Source organism: Bos grunniens, chromosome 7 (genome assembly GCF_055505025.1).
Source record: "Bos grunniens cultivar Pamir isolate PY7600 chromosome 7, Bosgru_T2T1.0, whole genome shotgun sequence".
In the NCBI taxonomy this organism is placed as follows: domain Eukaryota; kingdom Metazoa; phylum Chordata; class Mammalia; order Artiodactyla; family Bovidae; genus Bos; species Bos grunniens.
In genome coordinates this window covers 56,982,848-57,006,277 of record NC_141171.1, presented here as the reverse complement: position 1 = coordinate 57,006,277, position 23,430 = coordinate 56,982,848, and the positions used below count along the sequence as shown (strand labels likewise).

General features: G+C 42.1%; 1 protein-coding gene across 1 annotated transcript; it reads left to right on the top strand.

Moving 5' to 3' along the window:
• Positions 1 to 574: 574 nt before the first annotated feature.
• GRXCR2 (glutaredoxin and cysteine rich domain containing 2) lies at positions 575 to 23,021 on the top strand. The gene is made up of 3 exons (XM_086413662.1): positions 575 to 962; positions 8,873 to 9,094; positions 21,968 to 23,021. Exons 1-3 carry the CDS (start codon positions 627 to 629, stop codon positions 22,148 to 22,150), a joined length of 741 nt encoding a protein of 246 aa, XP_086269788.1. The 5' UTR covers positions 575 to 626; the 3' UTR covers positions 22,151 to 23,021.
• Positions 23,022 to 23,430: the final 409 nt, after the last annotated feature.

Below are 23,430 nucleotides of genomic sequence, written 5' to 3'. Positions count from 1 at the left end.
GGTTTTGGAGTTACTTAAGAACTGAGTTCAAATCCCCGCTCCATCACTTACTTGCTGGAATAGAGTAAACAAACAAAGAAGCTGCTCTGAGCCTGGCTTTCCCTTCTGTAAAACACATATAACAACACTTTCATTGCAGGTTTATTGTGAGAACAAAGTAAGATAATGCATATAAAATCTCTGGCACCTCTTAAATGCTCACTAGGTCATAATTATCATCACTTCCCTGGTGGCTCAGACGGTAAAGTGTCTTGGTTGGTAAGAATAACAAGACCCTTGCTAACTGATCCTTACTGAAGTGGTTAGTTGTTAGTCTATATAACCTACTCATGCTCACGTTAAGAAAAGCTGAGGTTGGGGTGAAGTTATGGGTGAGCTTGGGATTCAGGGGGCACCCAGCCTTGTCTTATGCTCCATCCGCTCCATAAACCTGCAATCGCCTGCCTTTGCATGGAGGCCTATCAATATTTAATGTGTGGGTGTCAATTGCTGTAAACTGAGCACACCCCAGCACCAACTTGAATTAATTATATGCAGGAGGAGTGAAAATAAAATGCCTTTTTCTCAGAGCCCCAAGTTTCACTGCTACACCGAAGCCTGGAAACCACAGGGTGAAAATTTTGCTGATGGAGGACCCCGAGAAGAAGCTGACCCAGAAGAGTGACGGCAAACCCCGGAAAGTCCGATTTAAAATATCTTCCTCCTACAGTGGCCGTGTGTTGAAGCAAGTCTTTGAAGACGGGCAGGAATTAGAGTCACCAAAGGAGGAATACCCTCACAGTTTCCTCCAAGAGTCCCTTGAACCAATGGATGGTGTTTACGGATCTGGGGAAGTCCCGAAGCCCCAGCCGTACTCTCCCAAGCTGACTGCTCAGAGGATCAGCGTGTTTCGAGAGGGTAGTGCCTACACCTTGGCGGGGAGCCAGCATTTCTTCAATGATTACAAGGCCAATGACCATAAGGTTGGTATTGCCCCTGGTGTGTAAGCTGTAAGGACTAAAATGCGGTTAGAGAAACACCTAAATGTTTCAGATTGTATCTTGCTTGTACTTGGGTACCAACCAGAGCTTTTGTTGTTGTTTAGCCACTTAGTCATATCTGACTCTTTTTCGACTTCATGGACTGTAGCCCACCATGCTCCTCTGTCCATGGGATTCTCCAGGCAAGAATACTGGATTGGGTAGCCATAACCTCCTCCAGGGGATCTCCTGACAAAGGGATGAAACACACGTCTTCTGTACATTTCCTGCATTGCAGGCAGATTCTTTACTGCTGAGCCACCGGGGAAGCCCAATCAGCTATAGGTACACACCAAATGCAAAGCTGCCATCAGAATATTTCTGGGACAAAAATAACATTCTTGTTGACTACTTGTTGGAAAGTGCAAAAAGCGTAGCTGGTATTCAAATTCCATCCAGGTTAACAAATTGTAATTGGGTGTTCAGCTGGGATGTCTTGGTAAGTAAATGAAATAGAGATACAGCGGTTTTCAGGTTGCCAGACTGCCGTTTTAGAAAATTATGCTGCAATGGGTTGTTCTTTTTCCTGGAAGAGCTAAGCGTTTGAAGGTGCTTACTTTACTCCAGCCGATTATTTAATTTATGGTTTATCCATATCTTGCTTTGTTTCTTACCTCCCTCCTGCTGCCTGCTTTTTAAAAATGCTTGTTTATTTCTTTTGCCTTTCCATTGCTTGTTAGCAGGAATCCTGGGTGGGTGGAACCCTGGGAAGAAATGGAAAAAGCAGATCAGCTAGAGGAAATGTTACATATGGAAGACGTTTGAGCTAATAGTTAGATAAAAACATGTATTTTATCTGTGAATTTCAGTTATTTTCTTCAGTACCAAAGATCATCAAAAGCCCATACGTGATTTTCTTTGAAGCTAGAAGAGTCTGGAACTTATTCACTGATTTCCACAAACTAACAGGATGTGTGCATGTGTTCTCTGCTGCAGGAGGACCATGAATGCCTTGAAAAAAAAAAGCTTAAGTGCAATTATATAATGTACCATGTTATTAATGAATAGCACACCAGGATATGTTTTCATCTTTAAAGTGTAAAATTCAGGTCATTACTCTCTAATCATTTATATTGTTCTTTTCCTAAGGAAACAGGTTACATAGCAATAGCAGACAAATGTACTGGCCTTGTTGGCATTAGTATAAGTTTAATTATGAGCATGTCCACATTTATTGAAGATAATACCAGGTTTCTTTTTGATATTCAAGGGGGCTGGAATGAACAATTCCTTTTGTTAGTGGAGTGACTTCTGCATTAAAGGCTGCTGCTGCTGCTAAGTTGCTTCAGTCATGTCCGACTCTGTGCAACCCCATAGACGGCAGCCCACCAGGCTCCCCCATCCCTGGGATTCTCCAGGCAAAAACACTGGAGTGGGCTGCCATTTCTTTCTCCAATGCATGAAAGTGAAAAGTGAAAGTGAAGTCGCTCAGTTGTGTCTGACTCTTAGCGACCCCATGGACTGCAGCCCACCAGGTTCCTCCATCCATGCGATGTTCTAGGCAAGAGTGCTGGAGTGGGGTGCCATTGCCTTCTCTGCATTAAGGCACTTCTGCATTAAAATTGCATTCTACCTCATTGGGTCTTCTCCACAACCTTGAGGAGAAAGATTGTGAAAAATGTAGAGTCGTTTCCATTTTACAAATGAGGAAAATTGAGTTCCAGGTTGTAAGAGACTCATTAGGTACAGAGTTAGAATAAAAATTTAGGTCTTCTAATTCCGTATATTCTTGGCCCTATGGAATGTTCTTTTTAAGAGAATAAGACCATTAATAATAGTGATGATAATGATTATAATAGTAACCATTTTTTCAAGTGATTATTATGTCCTGGGTACTTGGTTATATCTTGTACTTACAGTACCTCTTTTAATCATATCTCATTTGTAGTTTTAGAATTTATAAAGTCAGAGTTTATACAAACTTTGCACAAGTCCGTGGTTTATAGTATTGAACTGTTTGACCTTCATCAGTCATGTGTCACACTTGGCATTTATGTAAAGGTGTGATTAGGCATGGACTTAATAAAACCAGACGCCTCAGTCTTACTGACAGCACCGTACAGTGGTTTTAAACACGGTGCTCTCTAGACCAGTTTCAGGGTTTGATTTCTGCCTGGTCTGGTTGTCCTTGGTTTCTTTGTGGCATGAACAAATGCCACATCCTGCTGCTAGCCAGTCTCTGGGTGTGAGAGTGGTCAGGTTGGATTTTTGCAGCACTACCCACTGAAATAGGTTGTTAATGTGGTGCTTGGGAAAAATAAGGAAATGAGAGCTGGGAAGTCATGATTTTTCAATAGTGAATCCAACTGTGAAATAACCCTTAGTAAATATTGGCTTTGCAGCAACATTGGGTAGCAGTTAAGCACAGCAATTAAAAAGAAGGGCTCTGAACTTGAACAGATATTTGTATACCAGTGTTCATAGCAGCCCAATTGCCCACAGGTGGAAGCAAATATCAATCAATAGATGAATGCACAAACAAAACATGGTATATACATACAATAGAATATTATTCGGCCTTAAAAGGAAGGACATTTCAATACATGCTATAACACAGATGAATCTTAAGGACATTATGCTAAGTGAAGTAAGCTGGTCACAATAAGATAATTGTATGATTCCACTTGTATGAGGTACTAGCACAGTCAAATTTATAGGACAGAAAGTATAATGGTGCTTGCCATGGGCTAGGGAGGGCAGAAGGTGGAGTTTAATGAGTACAGAGTTTCAGTTTGGAAATGAGAAAAAGTTCTGGACGTGGGTGGTGGAGATGGCTGTACAGCAGTGTAAAAGTGCTGATGCCCCTGGATTGTGCCTTACAAAAGGTTAAAGTGGTAACTTTTATGTACGCTGCTAGGTCACTTCTGTCGTGTCCGACTCTGTGCGGCCCCATAGACGGCAGCCCACCAGGCTCCCCCGTCCCTGGGATTCTCCAGGCAAGAATACTGGAGTGGGTTGCCATTTCCTTCTCCAATGCATGAAAGTGAAAAGTGAAAGTGAAGCTACTCAATCATGTCGACTCTTAGCAGCCCCATGGACTACAGCCAACCAGGCTCCTCCGTCCATGGGATTTTCCAGGCAAGAGTACTGGAGTGGGGTGCCATTGATATTTTATCATAATAAAATAATAATCATAAAAAGCAAGGCTCTGATGTCAGTTAAACCTGGACTTGATGTCCGTCCAGCCCACTTACTCTGTGAGCTTGGGCAAGCCACTTAACCTTGTGATAATAAAAGTACATGCTTGCAGAGATTATTGTGATGATTAAAAATATCAAAGACCTGAAAGTACTTAGCACTGTGCCTGGCACACACTGTATCTGCTCAGTACGTGCTACCTACCATGACAATGACCAGGCTCTTATTAAGGAAATACTGAGGCTTTTAAAATTTAATGTGATGGATAGAGAAAATCTTATAAACAGATATTTTAAGGATTTGAAACTGACTGAAGTATATGTATGTGTGCATGCTTAGTCATGTCTAACTCTGATGCCATGGACTCTTGCCCACCAGGCTCCTCTGTCCATGGGATTTTCCAGGCAAGAGTACTGAAATGGGTTGTCATTTCATCCTCCAAGAGATATTCCTGACCCACGGATCAAACCTACGTCTCCTGTGACTCCTGCATTGGCAGGCAATTCTTTACCACTGAGCACTTTACCCTAAGTATAAAGTGAAAGTGAAGTCGCTCAATCATGTCCGACTCTTTGCGACCCCATGGACTGTAGCCTACCAGGCTCATCCCTCCATGGGATTCTCCAGGCAAGAGTACTGGAGTGGGTTGCCATTTCCTTCTCCAGGGGATCTTCCCGACCCAGGGATCGAACCCAGGTCTCCTGCATTCCAGGCAGACACTTTAGCTTTTGAGCCACCAGGGAAGCCCTTACCCTAAGTATACTACTGCTAAGTCACTTCAGTCGTGTCTGACTCTGTGCGACCCCATAGACGGCAGCCCACCAGGCTCCCCCGTCCCTGGGATTCTCCAGGCAAGAACACTGGAGTGGGTTGCCATTTCCTTCTCCGATGCATGAAAAGTGAAAGTGAAGTTGCTCAGTCGTGCCCGACCCTTAGCAACCCCATGGACTGCAGCCTTCCAGGCTCCTCTGTCCATGGGATTTTCCAGGCAAGAGTACTGGAGTGGGGTGCCATTGCCTAGGGTCATTAAAAAAGATGAAACGGAGGGACTTCCCTGTGAACCAGGGGCTAAGACTCCGTGCTCCCAAAGCAGGGGGCTGGGATTCCATCTCTGGTCATGGAACTAGATTTTGCATGCTGCAACTAAAGATCTTGCATGCCACAATTAAGACCTAGAGCAGCCAAAAAAGGGGGGTGGGGGTGGGGGCGGGGAGGAGGAAGGAAAGAAACATTTATTGAACATGAACTTTCTGTACTGTTATGCAATTTCATCCTCACAATAATTTTGGGAGGAAGAGTTTAACAAATTGGAAAAACAGAAGTTCATGGAGGTTAAATAACTTACAGACTTCACATGGTTGTCAAACAGAATTTGAACTGAGATTTGTCCACCTCCAAAGCATATTGAGTTCCTAGTCCCAACAAGACATGTCTGCATTTAAACACAGAGCAGTGGAAGGTTGCATGCTCCCCGAATGGCAATCCCAGTCCCATTGCTTTTGACATCAGAGTATTTATGAATACTTAATCTTATATAAGTTGACATTCTGGGATTATGGAATAAAACAAAAACGTCCTGGCTCTATCCTGACCCTCTATAATGTAAGAGTGAGTGTTTCTCACAGGCACTGGAGTGTAACTGGATAATGTGAACTTTAGTTACACCTAGATGCAAGGAAGAACTTGGCTGTCATGGTAACGGAAACATAAACACACCTTAAAGGTAATTTGGGATCCTCCATCTTGGGAGTATATTAAAAATACATTTACTATCCTGGGTGTCTCAGATGTTGTCCAGCTGAGAGACAGGAGGTTGGGCCAGATAAGTGAAGTTTGTTTGTTTTTTTCATATGTGAAGAATTTTGAAAAACTAGCCTTTTGTATGAAAAAAACTTCTGAGTAATTGAACCTCTTCGGCTATTACTGGAAATAGAAATGGAACCTTCCAAAGGTACCACCATCTTTATCTTCTGATGCTCAGAAACTGATAGTCCAGAGTGTGAAACAGGAACCCAGCATGCATCAAACAATAGGAAATGGAAGCTGCCACATGATCCCTTGACAAGAGGGAGAGGATACAGGGCCAGGTAGGAAGCTTGTGGCTTCATTAATAATTATTGAAAACTCTGTGGGTGTTTCAAGGAAGGGGACCTGAAGATTGAAGTCCTGCTCAAGCCGGGTTGTGCCTGAATGCATGAGGGCTAAATAGGAGACTGCTTAATTGTGGCATGTAAACAGATTTGGTTTATATAGTTCTGTAAAAGCAGGGCAAAACATTTCGTGCTGGGGAACGTAGCTATGTAGCGTGATTAATACTAACTGCAGTAAAAACATCATTTGCATAGTATCTTCAGCTTTTGCACACTCTAACGTATTTTTCATTGTGCCCTCACCCTTAGATGTTGATATAATTAGCCTCAGGGATGAGAGTTAAAACATTTAACCACAGGAACATTGAGGTCAGCTCAGAAGTCAGGAGAATGTTGGGGCAGGGTCCTGATACCTGGGTTCCTGAGCATTAATGTCTACACCGCTCGGTTTGTGGGTGAGAGAGGCTCCCTCAGGAAAGGAGTTTGAGAAACAGGAAGGTGCTCAGGAGTCTCAGGACAGCACCTGATTATCAGCTAGTATGGAAATATTTGTATATTTTAATCACTACTTTATTTGTGATGGTGCCCACCATTTGGCTGCCAGCCCATTTGCATGAAAACACTGAGGTCCTAAGAGACCAAATGGCTCTCCTGTATCTCGTGGATGGTGGAATTGGGATATAGTGTTGTTTCCCCTCTAAGTTATCTGTGAAGAAGTATGTGTTCTTAGTTAACTGACGTCTAAACATTTCCTGCCCGGACTCCTCTACTGCACTGTAAAATTGTCCAAGTTGTTTCTCAGCAAATGATGAAGTAACACCTGATAAATCTATAGACGGGGACATAAGCTATTAATAATGATGCTGCAGGCTTCCCCGGTGGTGCAGCTGATAAAGAATGCACCTTCCAATGTAGGAGGTGCAAGAGATGCAATTTCAATCCCTGGGTCAGGAATATACCTTGGAGAGGGAAACGGCAACCCACTCCAGTATTCTTGCCTGGGAAATCCCATGGACAGAGGCACCTCATGGGCCACAGTCCATGGGATTGCAGAGAATTGGACATGACTGAGCATGCACAGACAGTATTTTAATTGACATAAAAATGTTGATCATATATGAATAATGAACACACACAACATATATATGTTTAATCTTACTTGGTGGAGGGGCTGTTTGTGAATAGCATAGTGTAGGTGCTCGGAGAAGGCAATGGCACCCCACTCCAGTACTCTTGCCTGGAAAATCCCATGGACGGAGGAGCCTGGAGGGCTGCAGTCCATGGAGTTGCTGAGGGTCAGACACGACTGAGCGACTTCACTTTGACTTTTCACTTTCATGCATTGGAGAAGGAAATGGCAACCCACTCCAATGTTCTTGCCTGGAGAATCCCAGGGACGGGGGAGCCTGGTGGGCTGCCGTCTATGGGGTCACACAGAGTTGGACACGACTGAAGTGACTTAGCAGCAGTATAGTGTAGGTGCTAAGAATATGGACCTTAGAGTGAGACAGACTTGAGTTTAAATTCCAGCCACAAACCCTGAATAACTGCAACTTTGGAAAGCTCTTAACCTCACTGAGCCTCAGTCTCTTCTTCTGTAAAATGTATAGAAATCGTTGCATCAGTATCATAGGGATGTTAGGGAGGGAAGTGAGGTAATGTTTGTAAAATGCTTAGCATGATGCCTGATGTTCAATAAATGCTATCCACTAATAGTGAATTCAATAAATTGTATCTACTATTATTACTAATAGGACTTCCAGGTGGCTCAGACAGTAAAGAATCTGTCCACAATGTGGGAGACCCAGTTTCAATCCCTTGTTGGGAAGATCCTCTGGAGAAGGGAATGGCAAGCCACTCCAGTATTCTTGCCTGGAGAATTTTATGGACAGAGGAGCCTGGTGGGCTCCACTCCATGGGATTGCAAAGAGTCGGACATGACTGAGTGGCTAACACACACATTATTACTTATGCATAAAATTTTGGAGAGAGGTTTATTTATTTAAAAAATTCAATTTATTGATTTCTTACAATCAAATACTGCCAGCTAGCATTACTTCCACTCATGCATCTTTAGAAACAAAAGGATATTTCCTTGGTATTTTCAAGTGATGTATTATGCAGTAAACAAAAAAAGTTAGAACTTAAAATTTATCCCTAATTAATTACATAAACTGGTAAATTGTTTAAGAAGCATAACTAATAATTTGGTTTCTGAGAGATTTATTTTTTAAAAGCATTCCTATATATGTGTAAATCTCTCACTCTGCCCAGCCCTGCACCAGCTCCCATGGTATGTAGCAAGAATAGAAGCTCAGGACCTTGTCCTGCAGAGCCCTACATTGTAGTCATGTGATTAGTTCAGCTCTGATTGGTTACCATCAACAGGAAATAAGAAGCTGGCGATCAGACAGTAAAGAATCTGTCCACAGTGTGGGAGACCCAGTTTCAATCCCTTGTTTTCAGACAGAACAGAGAATCCAGGGAATGAATTATAGTTTGGGGTTGTGATGGGACCCCAAGTGCTGGATGGATGGTATATATCTTTCCTGGGATGTTGAAGGGATTCTGCAGCCCTGTATTTGGTGACTGGGGCATCACCAAGCTCATTCTTCATGTCTCTAGTCCCCACCTATTATAGATTTTGGAAAGATAATCATCTACACGAATAACCTGAAAATCATTCGAACTCCAATGGACAAGAGAGATTTCATGAGGAAAATGCTCCAAAAGGAAGAGGAGGCCGAGGAAGAGTCTCTGATGAGCAAAGAAGAAATCTGTGCACACCAGAACCATGGTCCTTTGCCAGAGATGGAAGGCACCTTCCCCCATAACCAGTACCCACAGGTGTGTCCCCGCAGTTCACTGCTCTGTGCAGGGCTGGCCCTAGAGCTGTGTCCTCCAAATTGTTTTGATTGTGTACTCTTTAATGTACGGTTTAATATGAATACCTATGATGTCTAAATGTTAATGATATTGAGGAATTTTAACTTTCTTTTATTTTAGTGTTTTATCAGATTTTATTGTTAGCAATAATAGTTACAAGTCCATATTGCAAATACAATTTGAATTATTTTGAATGATTTCTTTAAAGATCTGATTAGGTGTTTATTGTTTTCACTTTGCAGTGTGGCTTAGAGCAGCCTGTTCTAGACATGGAAGAAAAAAATTACCTCTGTCCTTTTCTTATGGGTTTGCTTGTGCTTCTATTATTGGTTAATGCTCAACCCACAGTTTCCCCGAAGAAATCTAACAAAGCTACTTGTCTTTAGATTTCATGGAGATTTAGTTCAGTTCAGTTGTTGAGTTGTGTCTGACTCTTTGAGACCCCATGGACTGCAGCACACCAGGCTTCCCTGTCCATCACCAACTCCTGGAGTTTGCTCAAACTCACATCCATTGAGTCGGTGATGCCATCCAACCATCTCATCCTCTGTCATCCCCTTCTTCTCCTGCCTTCAGTCCTTCGCAGCATCAGGGTCTTTCCCAAGGAGTCAGTTCTTTGCATCAGGTGACCAAAGTATTGGAGTTTCAGCTTCAGCATCAGTCCTTCCAATGAATATTCAGGACTGATTTCCTTTAGGATTGACTGGTTTGGTCTTCTTGCAGTCCAAGGGACTCTTAAGAGTCTTCTCCAAGACCACAGTTCAAAAGCATCAATTCTTCAGTGTTTAGGTTTTTTTATAGTCCAACTCTCACATTCATACATGATTACTAGAAAAACCATAGTTTTGACTAGACGGACCTTTGTTGGCAAAGTAATGTCTCTGCTTTATAATATGCTGTCTAGTTTGGTCATAGCTTTTCTTCCAAAGAGCAAGTAAGTGTCTTTTAATCTGCAGTGATTTTGGATCCCAAGAAGATAAAATCTCTCACTGTTTCCATTATTTCCCCATCTATTTGCCATGAAGTGATGGGACTGGATGCCATGATCTTAAGTTTTTGAATGTTGAGTTTTAAGCCAACTTTTTTACTCTCCTCTTTCATTTTCATCAACGGGCTCTTTAGTTCCTCTTTGCTTTCTGCCATAAGAGTGGTGTCACTTGCGAATCTGAGGTTATTGATTCCTGGCAATCTTGATTCCAGCTTGTGCTTCATCCAGCCCAGTGTTTCTCATGATGTACTCTGCATATAAGTTAAATAAGCAGGGTGACAATATATAGCCTTGATGTACTCCTTTCCCAATTTGGAACTGGTTCACTGTCCCATGTCTGGTTCTAACTGTTGCTTCTTGACCTGAATACAAATTTCTCAGGAGGTAGGTTAGGTGGTCTAGTATTCCCATCTCTGGAAGAATTTTCCACAATTTATCATGATCTACATAGTTAAAGGCTTAGGCGTAGTCAATAAAGCAGAAGCTGATGTTTTTCTGGAACTCTCTTGCTTTTTTGATAATCCAATGGATGTTGGCAATTTGATTTCTGGTTCTGCTGCCTTTTCTAAATCCAACTTGAACATCTGGAAGTTCACAGTTTATGTACTATTGAAGCCTGCCATGGAGAATTTTGAGCATTACTTTACTAGCATGTGAGATGAGTGCAATTGTGCAGTAGTTTGAACATTCTTTGACATTGCCTTTCTTTGAGACTGGAATGAAAACTGACCTTTTCCAGTCCTGTGGCCACCAATGTGGCCACCGTTTTCCAAATTTGCTGGCATATTGAGTGCAGCACTTTCATAGCATCATCTTTTAGGATTTGAAATAGCTCAACGGAATTCCATAACGTCCACTGGCTTTGTTCATAGTGATGCTTCCTAAGCCCACTTGACTTCGAATTCCAGGATGTCTGGCTCTAGGTGAGTAATCACACCGTCGTGATTATCTGGGTTTTGAAGATCTTTTTTGTACAATTCTTCTGTGTACTCTTGTCACCTCTTCATAATATCTTCTGCTTCTTTTAGGTCCATACCATTTCTGTCCTTTATTGTGCCCATCTTTGCATAAAATGTTCCCTGGTATCTATCAGATCAGATCAGTCACTCAGTCGTGTCCGACTCTTTGCGACCCCATGAATCGCAGCACATCAGGCCTCCCTGTCCATCACCAACTCCCAGAGTTCACTCAGACTCACGTCCATCGAGTCAGTGATGCCATCCAGCCATCTCATCCTCTGTCGTCCCCTTCTCCTCCTGCCCCTAATCCCTCCCAGCATCAGAGTCTTTTCCAATGAGTCAACTCTTCGCATGAGGTGGCCAAAGTACTGGAGTTTCAGCTTCAGCATCATTCCCTCCAAAGAAATCCCAGGGCTGATCTCCTTCAGAATGGACTGGTTGGATCTCCTTGCAGTCCAAGGGACTCTCAAGAGTCTTCTCCAACACCACAGCTCAAAAGTATCAATTCTTCGGCATTCAGCCTTCTTCACAGTCCAACTCTCACATCCATACATGACCACAGGAAAAACCATAGCCTTGACTAGACGAACCTTTGTTGGCAAAGTAATGTCTCTGCTTTTGAATATGCTGTCTAGGTTGGTCATAACTTTCCTTCCAAGGAGTAAGCGTCTTTTAACTTCATGGCTGCAGTCACCATCTGCAGTGATTTTGGAGCCCAGAAAAATAAAGTCTGACACTGTTTCCACTGTTTCCCCATCTATTTCCCATGAAGTGATGGGACCGGATGCCATGATCTTCGTTTTCTGAATGTTGAGCTTTAAGCCAATTTTTTCACTCTCCACTTTCACTTTCATCAAGAGGCTTTTGAGTTCCTCTTCACTTTCTGCCATAAGGGTGGTGTCATCTGCATATCTGAGGTGATTGATATTTCTCCTGGCAATCTTGATTCCAGTTTGTGTTTCTTCCAGTCCAGCGTTTCTCATGATGTACTCTGCATATAAGTTAAATAAACAGGGTGACAATATACAGCCTTGACGAACTCCTTTTCCTATTTGGAACCAGTCTGTTGTTCCATGTCCAGTTCTAACTGTTGCTTCCTGACCTGCATACAAATTTCTCAAGAGGCAGATCAGGTGGTCTGGTATTCCCATCTCTTTCAGAATTTTCCACAGTTTATTGTGATCCACACAGTCAAAGGCTTTGGCATAGTCAATAAAGCAGAAATAGATGTTTTTCTGGAACTCTCTTGCTTTTCCATGATCCAGCAGATGTTGGAAATTTGATCTCTGGTTCCTCTGCCTTTTCTAAAACCAGCTTGAACATCAGGAAGTTCACGGTTCACATATTGCTGAAGCCTGGCTTGGAGAATTTTGAGCATTACTTTACTAGCATGTGAGATGAGTACAACTGTGCGGTAGTTTGAGCATTCTTTGGCATTGCCTTTCTTTGGGATTGGAATGAAAACTGACCTTTCCCAGTCCTGTGGCCACTGCTGAGTTTTCCAAATTTGCTGGCATATTGAGTGCAGCACTTTCACAGCATCATCTTTCAGGATTTGGAATAGCTCAACTAGAATTCCATCACCTCCACTAGCTTTGTTCGTAGTGATGCTTTCTAAGGCCCACTTGACTTCACATTCCAGGATGTCTGGCTCTAGGTCCGTGATCACACCATCATGATTATCTGGGTCGTGAAGATCTTTTTTGTACAGTTCTTCTGTGTATTCTTGCCATCTCTTCTTAATATCTTCTGCTTCTGTTAGGTCCATACCCTTTCTGTCCTTTATCGAGCTCATCTTTGCATGAAATGTTCCTTTGGTATCTCTGATTTTCTTGAAGAGATCCCTAGTCTTTCCCATTCTGTTGTTTTCCTCTATTTCTTTGCACTGATCACTGAGGAAGGCTTTCTTATCTCTTCTTGCTATTCTTTGGAACTCTGCATTCAGATGTTTATATCTTTCCTTTGCTCCTTTGCTTTTTGCTTCTCTTCTTTTCACAGCTATTTGTAAGGCCTCCCCAGACAGCCATTTTGCCTTTTTGCATTTCTTCTCCATGGGGATGGTCTTGATCCCTGTCTCCTGTACAATGTCACGAACCTCATTCCATAGTTCATCAGGCACTCTATCTATCAGATCTAGGCCCTTAAATCTATTTCTCACTTCCACTGTATAATCATAAGGGATTTGGTTTAGGTCATACCTGAATGGTCTAGTGGTTTTCCCTACTTTCTTCAATTTAAGTCTGAATTTGGCAATAAGGAGTTCATGGTCTGAGCCACAGTCAGCTCCTAGTCTTGTTTTTGGTGACTGTATAGAGCTTCTCCATCTTTGGCTGCAAAGAATATAATCAATCTGATTTCGGTGTTGACCATCTGGTGATGTCCATGTATAGAGTCTTCTCTTGTGTTGTTGGAAGAGGGTGTTTGTTATGATCAGTGCATTTTCTTGGCAAAACTCTAGCAGTCTTTGTCCTGCTTCATCCCATATTCCAAGGCCAAATTTGCCTGTTACTCCAGGTGGTTCTTGACTTCCTACTTTTGCATTCCAGTCCCCTATAATGAAAAGGACATCTTTTTTGGGTGTTAGTTCTAAAAGGTCTTGTAGGTCTTCATAGAACCGTTCAACTTCAGCTTCTTCAGCGTTACTACTTGGGGCCTAGACTTGGATTACTGTGATATTGAATGGTTTGCCTTGGAAACGAACAGAGATCATTCTGTCGTTTTTGAGATTGCATCCAAGTACTGCATTTCAGACTCTTTTGTTGACCATGATGGCTACTCCATTTCTTCTGAGGGATTCCTGCCAGCAGTAGTAGATATAATGGTCATCTGAGTTAAATTCACCCATTCCAGTCCATTTCAGTTCGCTGATTCCTAGAATGTCGACATTCACTCTTGCCATCTCTTGTTTGACGACTTCCAATTTGCCTTGATTCATGGACCTAACATTCCAGGATCCTATGCAATATTGCTCTTCACAGCATCAGACCTTGCTTGTATCACCAGTCACATCCACAGCTGGGTATTCTTTTTGCTTTGGCTCCATCCCTTCATTCTTTCTGGAATTATTTCTCCACTGATCTCCAGTAGCATATTGGGCACCTACTGACCTGGGGAGTTTCTCTTTCAGTATCCTTGGTATCTATAATTTTCTTGAAGAGATCTCTAGTCTTTCCCATTCTGTTGTTTTCCTCTATTTCTTTTCATTGATTACTGAAAAAAGTTTTCTTTTCTCTCCTTGCATTTCTTTGGAACTCTGCATTCAAATGGGTATATCTTTCCTTTTCTCCTTTGCCTTTAGCTTCTCTTCTTTTCTCAGCTATTTGTAAGGCCTCCTAAGACAACCTTTCTGCCTTTTTGTGTTTCTTTTTTTTAGGGATGATCTTGATCACTGCCTCCTGTACAAAATCACGAACCTCTATCCACAGTTCTTCAGGCACTCTCTCATGGAGATTAGTTTAGTTAAAACTAAGCAATAACGTCTATAAGTCCACTAGACCAGAAATTCGTGAACCACAACATGTTGTAACATGCTGAAAGTGAGTGAAAGAGCAGGGTTGTCATTGTTACTTTATGTAAAGTGAAAGAACTCTACATTATGCATGCAACAGGGTCTCTTGGGTGCTACATTTGTTAAGTTAAGCCCAACCTAGTGAGGGTGCTGGTGTCACCTTGCTTATTAAAAATGGATATCACATTTTCTTTTGAAAATATTATTAAAGCTTCTTACATTCTTTTCAAAAAGTAAGATAAATAATAGTTCAAATGTTTTTTTCTCCTCACACCTTTCAAAGGTGTGCACTCCTTAGAAGCCATTGCTTAGACATGCTCAGACGAGCAGGAAGGTGATGACATTCAGGAGTTCACAGTGTGAAGCTGAGAGTGGGAAAAGCAATTTTGGTGAATGTAAGCAAAGACAGTAAAAGCTTAGGAAACAGCAGAAATGAATTTTCCCTCTTTAGAGTCCATCTCCTGGAACTTGAAGCTGAACCTCCCATGACAAAATGGGCCAGGGGCTTCCTCACATTTGAGTGATATCCCCACCCTGGGAGGGTTTAGGGGACAGGAAGGAGAAGGCCATGACCAGACTCCAGTTCTGCTCACAACCATTCCTGTCTCTTTCAGACCTGACCTCATACTTGATAAGATAAATTTGAAATGCAAATCTGATCATGTGACCCCCTTCCTCATCTTTTCCCCCAGCCCAAAACTTTCAGTTGGCCACTCATCACTTGGGATAAAGCTGAAACTCCTCACTAGTTTTAGAAAGCACTGTGGACTTGCCTTCTTCAGCCTCATGACTTAAACAGATCTCTACTCATTCTCTCTGCCTCAGACCCACTGCCCATCTGCTTACCCCTCAGATGCTCTTTGTTCTTTCCTACCAAAGCCTACTTCCTTGTTCCTAGAATATTCTCCGGACTCCCTACCTCCTTGCCCACAGCCCCTTGAGATCTCGGGGCAGGCATTACTTCCTCAGAGAGACTTCTCCTGGCTTCTGTGAGGATAAAAATCCACGAGGATGGACTCCTCAAGTTCCTGTGCTCCCCGCCCCCACATTTGTAATTTACATTTATTTGTGCAATTGTTTGGTTAATGCTTGCTCTTACTCACTAGGATTTGGTCTTTGTGAGGGCAGGGAGAATGCTTGTGTCAGGTGTGACATAGTAGTTCCAATGCCAAAAAAAAAAAAAAAATAGAGCCTGGCATCTAATTAGGTGCTCAGTAAATAGTAGGTAAATATTTGTGGAATTTGGAACTAAGGGCCAAATGATAAGAAATAGTTTGCCTTCTCTATAGTACTATTCAGAACCTAGCCTAGCAGAAAGGCAGACAGCTAACCTTTGTGATACTAAGCATCACCATCCCACACCATCCCACTTTGAAATTCATTAATTCTTTCTTTTTCCATACCATATTGTAACTTGTAAGAACATGTATTTTCAGAAGAGGACCAGAAATGCAGGTCACACTGCAGGCCTGAATGAAAAAGCAACAACAGCCCTGCCATGACAATTACCTTTAAATTCCATCTGGAGAGAACTATGTATTTTTTTTTTTTTTTGGCTCTAATGCCATAAACTAGGACAGAGATGTGTAGCAAAAAGTTCCCATGAAAGGTTGTACTTCACTTGCCTGTCCTCTAAGCTCTGTTTTAAATTGTTATTTGTTTGCCCCATCTCTCATGCAGTAAATGCCCAGACAACTTTTATTCTAAAATACAGGGTCAGAGAACATCAAGGAGTCCATTCTGACCAAGAGACTCTTTGTTGTATTATATGGAACAGGGAGACAGTAGGGTCTTCCTTGATGAAAGAGCAGGGCCAGGCTAAAAGCCAGGCTAAACTTGAACCTCTGTATTAACTACAAAAGGAAAGGAGAGGAATAATTGAATTGAGCCACAGGGAAAAGTAGAAGAGGAAAAATCTGGCCTTGTAATCAGTGGGCTTGAGACCATAAGTCATCTGGACTTCTTTATGCTTTATGTGATCTTACCTTTGAAACAAAATGATAGTAATAATAGCTACCATTTTAATACAAAAATTTTAAATAATTTTAAAATTTTATTTATTTATTTTTGACTGCTCTGTGTCTTCATTGCTTTGTGTGGGCTTTAGCTGTGACAAGCAGGGGTTACTCTTCACTGCGATGCTCAAACTTCTCATTGCAATGGCTTCTCCTGTTGCAGAGCACAGGCTCTAGGCACGTAGGCTTCAGTAATTGCCGCTCTCAGGCTCTAGAGTGCAGTCTCAGTACTTACGGCTCACGGGCTCTAAAGCTCAGGCTCCGTAGTTGTGGCACATGGGATTACTTGCTCTGTGCCATGTGGAATATTCCTACACCAGGAACTGAACCTGTGTCCCCTTGCGGTGTTAGGCAGGTTCTTATCCACTGCATCACCAGGGAAGTCCTGCCGTTTTTTGAGGGTTCATGTTAGCCAGGCATCATGCCCGTGCAATAGTCCATTTCATTCTTGTAAGGACTCTGTTTGGTAGTTATTATCTGTAGCCTCATTCTGCTGCTGGGGAAATAAGGGCTCAGAGAAATTAAGTAACTTGCCAGAGGTTACCAGGGTCAGTAGTCAAACTCAGGTCCGTCTGGCCTTAATCACTCTGCTCATCAACCCCCAGATTGGCTCTGATTCCCATCTTAAAGGCTGAGTCTTCGATGAAAGCCCTTTTCTTGGTCATGGAACTAGTGCGAGATGCTTTGGGTAGGTTTGTGGGTTCTAGACCCTAAACTATGCTGTGCAGCTATGCTCTATGTTCTTTTACTAAATATTTTCTGTGGAGAATTTTTTAAAATATCGAGAATGGTAGACAGATGCTATCATGCATGTCTAGTATAGAGCAGAGGCTGAATAAATACCTGTTGAATTAACTGAATAATTAAAAAGGATATGGAGAAGAAACAGTTGAAAGAAGTGTGGTAACTAGGCTAAGAGTGGAAACTCCAGTGAAACCTCTAGCAATGCATCATATAACCAGTGACATAAGATGAGATTTGACTGAGATTTGTTCTTGTTCCTTATGACTTGCTCACCAAGTCATTTAGTTAATCTTTTACCCTGGCATTCTATCCAAATGAATTTTTGGATTGCATGTATAGCATTATGGTAGGATTTTACTGTATTTTCTTTGACAACATTGACTTATATCATTAAAATCTCACTGAGATCACAGGACTTCTCTGGAAGTCCAGTGGTTAAGATTTGGGGGACATGGGTTTGATCCCTGACCAGGGAACTAAGATCCTGCCTGCTGCTCAGCACAGCCACAAATAAATAATTAATTAAGTCTTAGTGGAATCAAGTTCAAAAGAAAAACAGTGGATTTGGGAGGAAAAAAAAGGAGCATGGCAATTTAATTTTGGCAGATATATTTATAAGACCCTGATATATATATAAGGACCCTGATGCTGGGAAAGGTTGAGGGCATGAAGAGAAGGGAGTAACAGAGGGTGAGATGGTTGGATGGTATCACCAACTCAATGGACATGAGTTTGAGCAAACTTCAGGAGATAGTGAAAGACAGAAGAGCCTGGTATAGTGCAGTCCATCGGGTTGCAAAGTGTCAGACATGACTTAGTGACTGAACAGCAACAACAAATATTTATTTTGCATACTTTAAGGGAAGAAAACAAATTTCCCCACTGTTAATATATCAGAATATGGCAACAATCAATAAAATATTATAAAGGGTGCTTGAATATCATTTGGGATTTTTGTCAGCTGGATAATCACTTCCATTCCTTACATCTAGAATAAATAAAATAAAACTCAGTATCTTCTTAGGCACTTTGCAGTGCGATGGGGCTATTTTCAGAACTTAGGCCTCCCTTGTCAAAGATGATTTTTATTCTAGGGTTACCAAAGAAAGCTGTGCTAGCTGATTGAGCCACCCAGTGGACTTCAGCTCTCTTGTTAGTTCCTAGAATTTAAGATCAGTAAGAGCTCTCCAGAATTGTTGTTTTGTTTATTTATTAATTTTTTACTGTGCCAGGCTTAAGCTGCCTCAGGAAATGATGGAGAAAGGAACTAGCCTGGAGCACTTCCTATCTAGTCAGCAGGAACTTTCAGGGGGATGTGAGACCTCCCAGGCTGGGGGTAATAAAGGAGGGTGGAACTCCTGGTCTGGAAGTGTGAGTGGGTAAGCCTTCCTGGAGGAAGGGCTGCTGAGCTGACTTCTGAGAACAGGCAGGAGTTGGCTGGGTTGAGAGTGGGAAAAGGTCCCTCCAGACCAGCTAGAAAGATACCCAAGAATGAGAGCCTGATAAAAGAAGTAACTGAGAATGTACATATAAGAAGATTGGGTTTTAACCTGAAGTTGATCTGGTGGGCAGGTGTTCATACAAGGTTTCTTGGGTGCTTTCTATGTGGCAATCACAGCTGTAAGTAGCTTCATGAGATTGGCATCTATGAGGAGAATATCCCACAAGACCAGAGGCAGAGACTCTGCTGAATTCATGCCAGAATTGATAGGCGTCTGGATTAGGATTGTGATTATGGAAAAGGGGAAATGGGACAGCTTTGAGAGATGTTCAGAAGATGAAATAGACAGGAATTGGTGCTGAATCCACCTGGTATTGATCTGGTATTGCCCCTTATTTCTTAGAAGGCTCATGGTCTGTGCATGGTCATGGCATGCAAATTTCCTTGAGCTGTCTTAAAGGAAGAGCATGACCATAGCCAAGGGACACACTCTGGTGCCCCTAGGAGGAGGGCAGTCAAGGCCTACAGATTTACTGGCAAGTTTTAGAAATGACTGACTTAGATGGAGAACCTATCCTATGTCAGATAATATACTATAGCATTTACGTAGCTTCATTTAATATTCCAGCTACTCAGAGAAGTAAGCAATACCTGCCGAGATCAGAGGTTGTTATTCTCTCACTAAGTCGTGTCCGACTCTTTGTTACCCCATGGTCTGCAGCATGCCAGGCTTCCCTGTCCTTTACTATCTCCTGGAGCTTGCTCAAGCTCAGGTTCATTGAGTCAGTGATACTATCTAACCATCTCGTCCTCTGTCATCCCCTTCTTCTCATGCCCTCAATTTTTCCCAGCATCAGGGTCTTTTCCAATGAGTTGGCTTTTCGCATCAGGTGGTCAAAATATTGAAGCTTCAGCATCAGTCTTTCCAATGAATATTCAGGATTAATTTCCTTTAGGATTGATTGGTTTGATCTCCTTGCTGTCCAAGGGACTCTTAAGAGTCTTCTCCAGGACTACAGTTCAAAAGCATCAGTTCTTTGGCACTCAGCCTTCTTTATGATCCAACTCTCACATTCATACATGACTACTGGAAAAACCATAGTTTTGACTAGATGGACCTTTGTTGGCAAAGTGATATCCCTGCTTTTTTAATATGCTGTCTAGGTTTTTGTCATAGCTTTTCTTCCAAGGAGCAAGTGTCTTTTAATTTCATGGCTGCAGTCACCATCCGCAGTGATTTTGGAGCCCAAGAAAACAAAATATGTCACTGTTTCCATTGCTTCCCCATCTATTTGCCATGAAGTGATGAGACAGGATACCATGATCTTAGTTTTTTGAATGCTGAGTTTCAAGACAGTTTTTTCACTTCCTCTTTCACCCTCATCAAGAGGCTCTTTAGTTCCTCTTCACTTTCTGCCTTTAGAGTGGTATCATCTGCATATCTGAGGTTGTTGGTATTTCTCCTGGCAATCCCAATTCCAGTTTGTGATTCATCCAGCCCAGCATTTTACATGATGTATTCTGTGTATAAATTAAACAAGAAGGGTGACAATATATAGCCTTGGCATATTCCTTTCCCAATTTTGAACCAGTACTTTGTTCAGTTTCTGGTTCCAACTGTTGCTTCTTGACCTGCATACAGGTTTCTCAGGAGGCAGGTAAGGTTGTATGTATACCATCTCTTTAAGAATTTTCCACAATTTGTTGTGATTCACACAGTCAAAGGTTTAGTGTAGTCAATGAAGCAGAAGTAGATGGTTTTCTGGAATTCCCTTGCTTTTCTATGATCCAACAGATGTTGGCAATTTGATCTCTGCTTCTTCTGCGTTTTCTAAATCCAGCTTGTACCTCTGGAAGTTCTCAGTTCACACACTGTTGAAGCCTAGCTTGAAGGATTTTGAGCACTACCTTGCTAGCGTGTGAAATGAGTGCCATTGTGTAGTAGTTTGAATATTCTTTGGGACTGCCTTTTTTGGGGATTGGAATGAAAACTGACTTTTCCTAGTCCTATGGCCACTGCTGAGTTTTCTAAATTTGCTGACATACAGAGTGCAGCACTTTAACAGCATCATCTTTTAGGATTTGAAGTAGTCAGCTGGAATTCCATCACCTCCACTAGCTTTGTTCATAGTAATGTGTCCTAAGGCTCACTAGACTTTACACTCCAGGATGTCTGGCTCTAGGTGAGTGATCACACCATTGTGGTTATCCAGGTCGTTAAGATCTTTTTTGTATAGTTCTTCTGTGTATTCTTGCCACAGATCACAGATGAAGAAACAGATTTAGGGTGGTTAAGGGGAACTGTCTAAGGTGCACAGTTGATGTCAGAGGCAGGCCTCAGCTCCAGGCTGCTGACTTCAGAACAAAGCTCTTTAATCACCGAGCTCTGTCATGGTTCTCAAAGAATAAAGATAAAGTACTGCTGGAATTCAGCTCTAAGCTCTGAAGGTTTGCAACATTCACTCATGCATCCACTCAGGCACACAGAAAAACCTAGAGCACCTGCTATTGGGTGACTGCGATGAGGGGTAACATACAGAGTCTACGGAGTACAGATCTCAAGTACCCGACTGTCTAGGAGCCACGCCTGCTTCCTCCTCTTCAAGCTGTGTGCCCACTGGCATACGACTGAGCTTCTCAAGGTCTCTTTTTTCCATCTGTAATATAGGGATGGTACTACTTCTACTATCTCACAGGGGTATTGTGAGGATTAGATGAGTTGTTGATAGAACTCTTAGAACAGCACCCAGGGAATTCCCTGTCTGTCCAGTGGTTAGGACTCTGCACCTTTACTGCTGAGAGCCTGGGTTTGGAACAGTGCTTGGCACCTTCTAGGAGTTCTACAGGTGTCTTCTGTTTGGCAATGAGAAACAGGAAGTCCTTCCCTTACAGACACAGACATAACATGTCAGATAGTGACAAGAGAGATGAAGGTCCAGTTGGGGAGTGCATGGCCTGGTGGCTGGGGCTGCAGTCTTAGAGAGGTCTTCTGGGTTAATCTCTGATAAAGTGCTGTGATTGTTCTGTGCTCCTAGCCAGTTCCCCTCACTGGCATTTATGGGAAGCACTTTCCTTTAACACGGACCCAGCCTTTGCAGGTTCCCAGGGCTGTGTTGACTTGCGTGTGAACGATGGATTGAAACTGCTGCTGTAATGTAACCCTGACCTGTCTCTTGCAGGAAGGGGAGCATCCCGAGGACAACTGTTTCCACTGCCGAGGGTCGGGCAGTGCCACCTGCTCTCTGTGCCACGGCAGCAAGTTCTCGATGCTGGCCAACAGATTTAAGGAGTCCTATCGGGCCCTGCGGTGCCCTGCCTGCAATGAGAATGGCCTGCAGCCTTGCCAGATCTGCAATCAATAGCCTGTGGGCTTTGTAGGTCTACTTTGATGGCTTCTTCCCTGAAGTTATTTCTGATAAACTGCTCCTCCTCCATCTCCTCCTCCCTCTCCCAGCAAGGAAGCCATGGTGGCTGCAGCACTTCCAGCACTGACACAACTCAGTTACTCAATCACATTTTGTGAGGCTGGTAACTTCTCCATGTGGGTCTAAGTGACAGAGGCATTTTTGAATTAGAGTCTGTTTTGAAGCTGTTCTAAAATGATCCTTCTAGAACCATGCACATGTATCTCACTTGACTTAGCTTAGTTTTCTCCTGGCATAAGTGAACAAATAAATGTACAGTTCAGGCAGCAGGTTGAAGTCATTTTCTGGTTGGGAGTTATTTTGCAAAATTATGCCATGAGAGAGGAATTAAAAAAAACAAACGCAGATTTCTTAGGAACTGAATTCCTGAATTTCTCAGGAACTGAAATGCTTATAATGCATTTCAAATTGGTCAAATTGCATTTTTTAATAAAGCAGAAGAGGAAAGGGATGCCCATTGCTGAATGCACTAGCACGTTACTGAAAACAAAATAGGATGTACACGGTTCTTGCTGCAGACAGGCAAGCTGAGGAGGCCTTTTTTTCAAAGTCCTGAGTCTCTCCCTTTGTGATGTGCTTGGGTAAAATGCATGTAGGCAACGACCAGTGCTACTTATTAGGACAAGATGAGATAAGATATATCTGTGTGCCTCTGAACTACTGAGGTTATAAGCCAAGTCAAAATCATTTATGATAAATTTGGTGCTTAAGTGTGTGTGTGTGTCTGTGTCTGTCTATGTGTGTGTGAGATATGACTTCTTCCAGCCCCCAAATTATTACCAAATAAATGAATTTATTTTAAGGCTAAGATATAGCCATGATCTCTTCATAAAAGACTATGGATATATTATAGGTATCTATTGGAAATTAAAAAAAAAAAAACTAACCAAGGCTGTTTAGCAATTATGTTTCTACTGTCTATGAATACACATACTAAGAATAATTTTTCCTCTTAAAGTTGGTTGTAAAATAAGAAAAATAGTTTTGTTAATGAACTTTTGTAACTCTAACAGCCCCTCCCTTCCCCCTTGAGAAATTCATTATCTATGGAGGCTCATCGCTTTTCCATGGTAATTATTTTGATTTTCTTAACTATTTCAAGATTTATTTGTTAGTCTCTATGTTCAGCTGTTAAGATACTTCAGTAGTGGAGTGCTTTTCAGATAATATAAATACTTCTTATAAAAATGCTATTTGCATAGACAAAGATGTTTCTA

Excerpts from the sequence above, each read along its gene's own strand:
- GRXCR2 (XM_086413662.1), top strand. The coding sequence starts at position 627 with ATGGAGGACCCCGAGAAGAAGCTGACCCAGAAGAGTGACGGCAAACCC. Across the intron at positions 963-8,872 it reads ACAAGGCCAATGACCATAAG|TCCCCACCTATTATAGATTT; the intron begins GTTGGTATTGCC and ends TCATGTCTCTAG. Across the intron at positions 9,095-21,967 it reads CCCATAACCAGTACCCACAG|GAAGGGGAGCATCCCGAGGA; the intron begins GTGTGTCCCCGC and ends TGTCTCTTGCAG.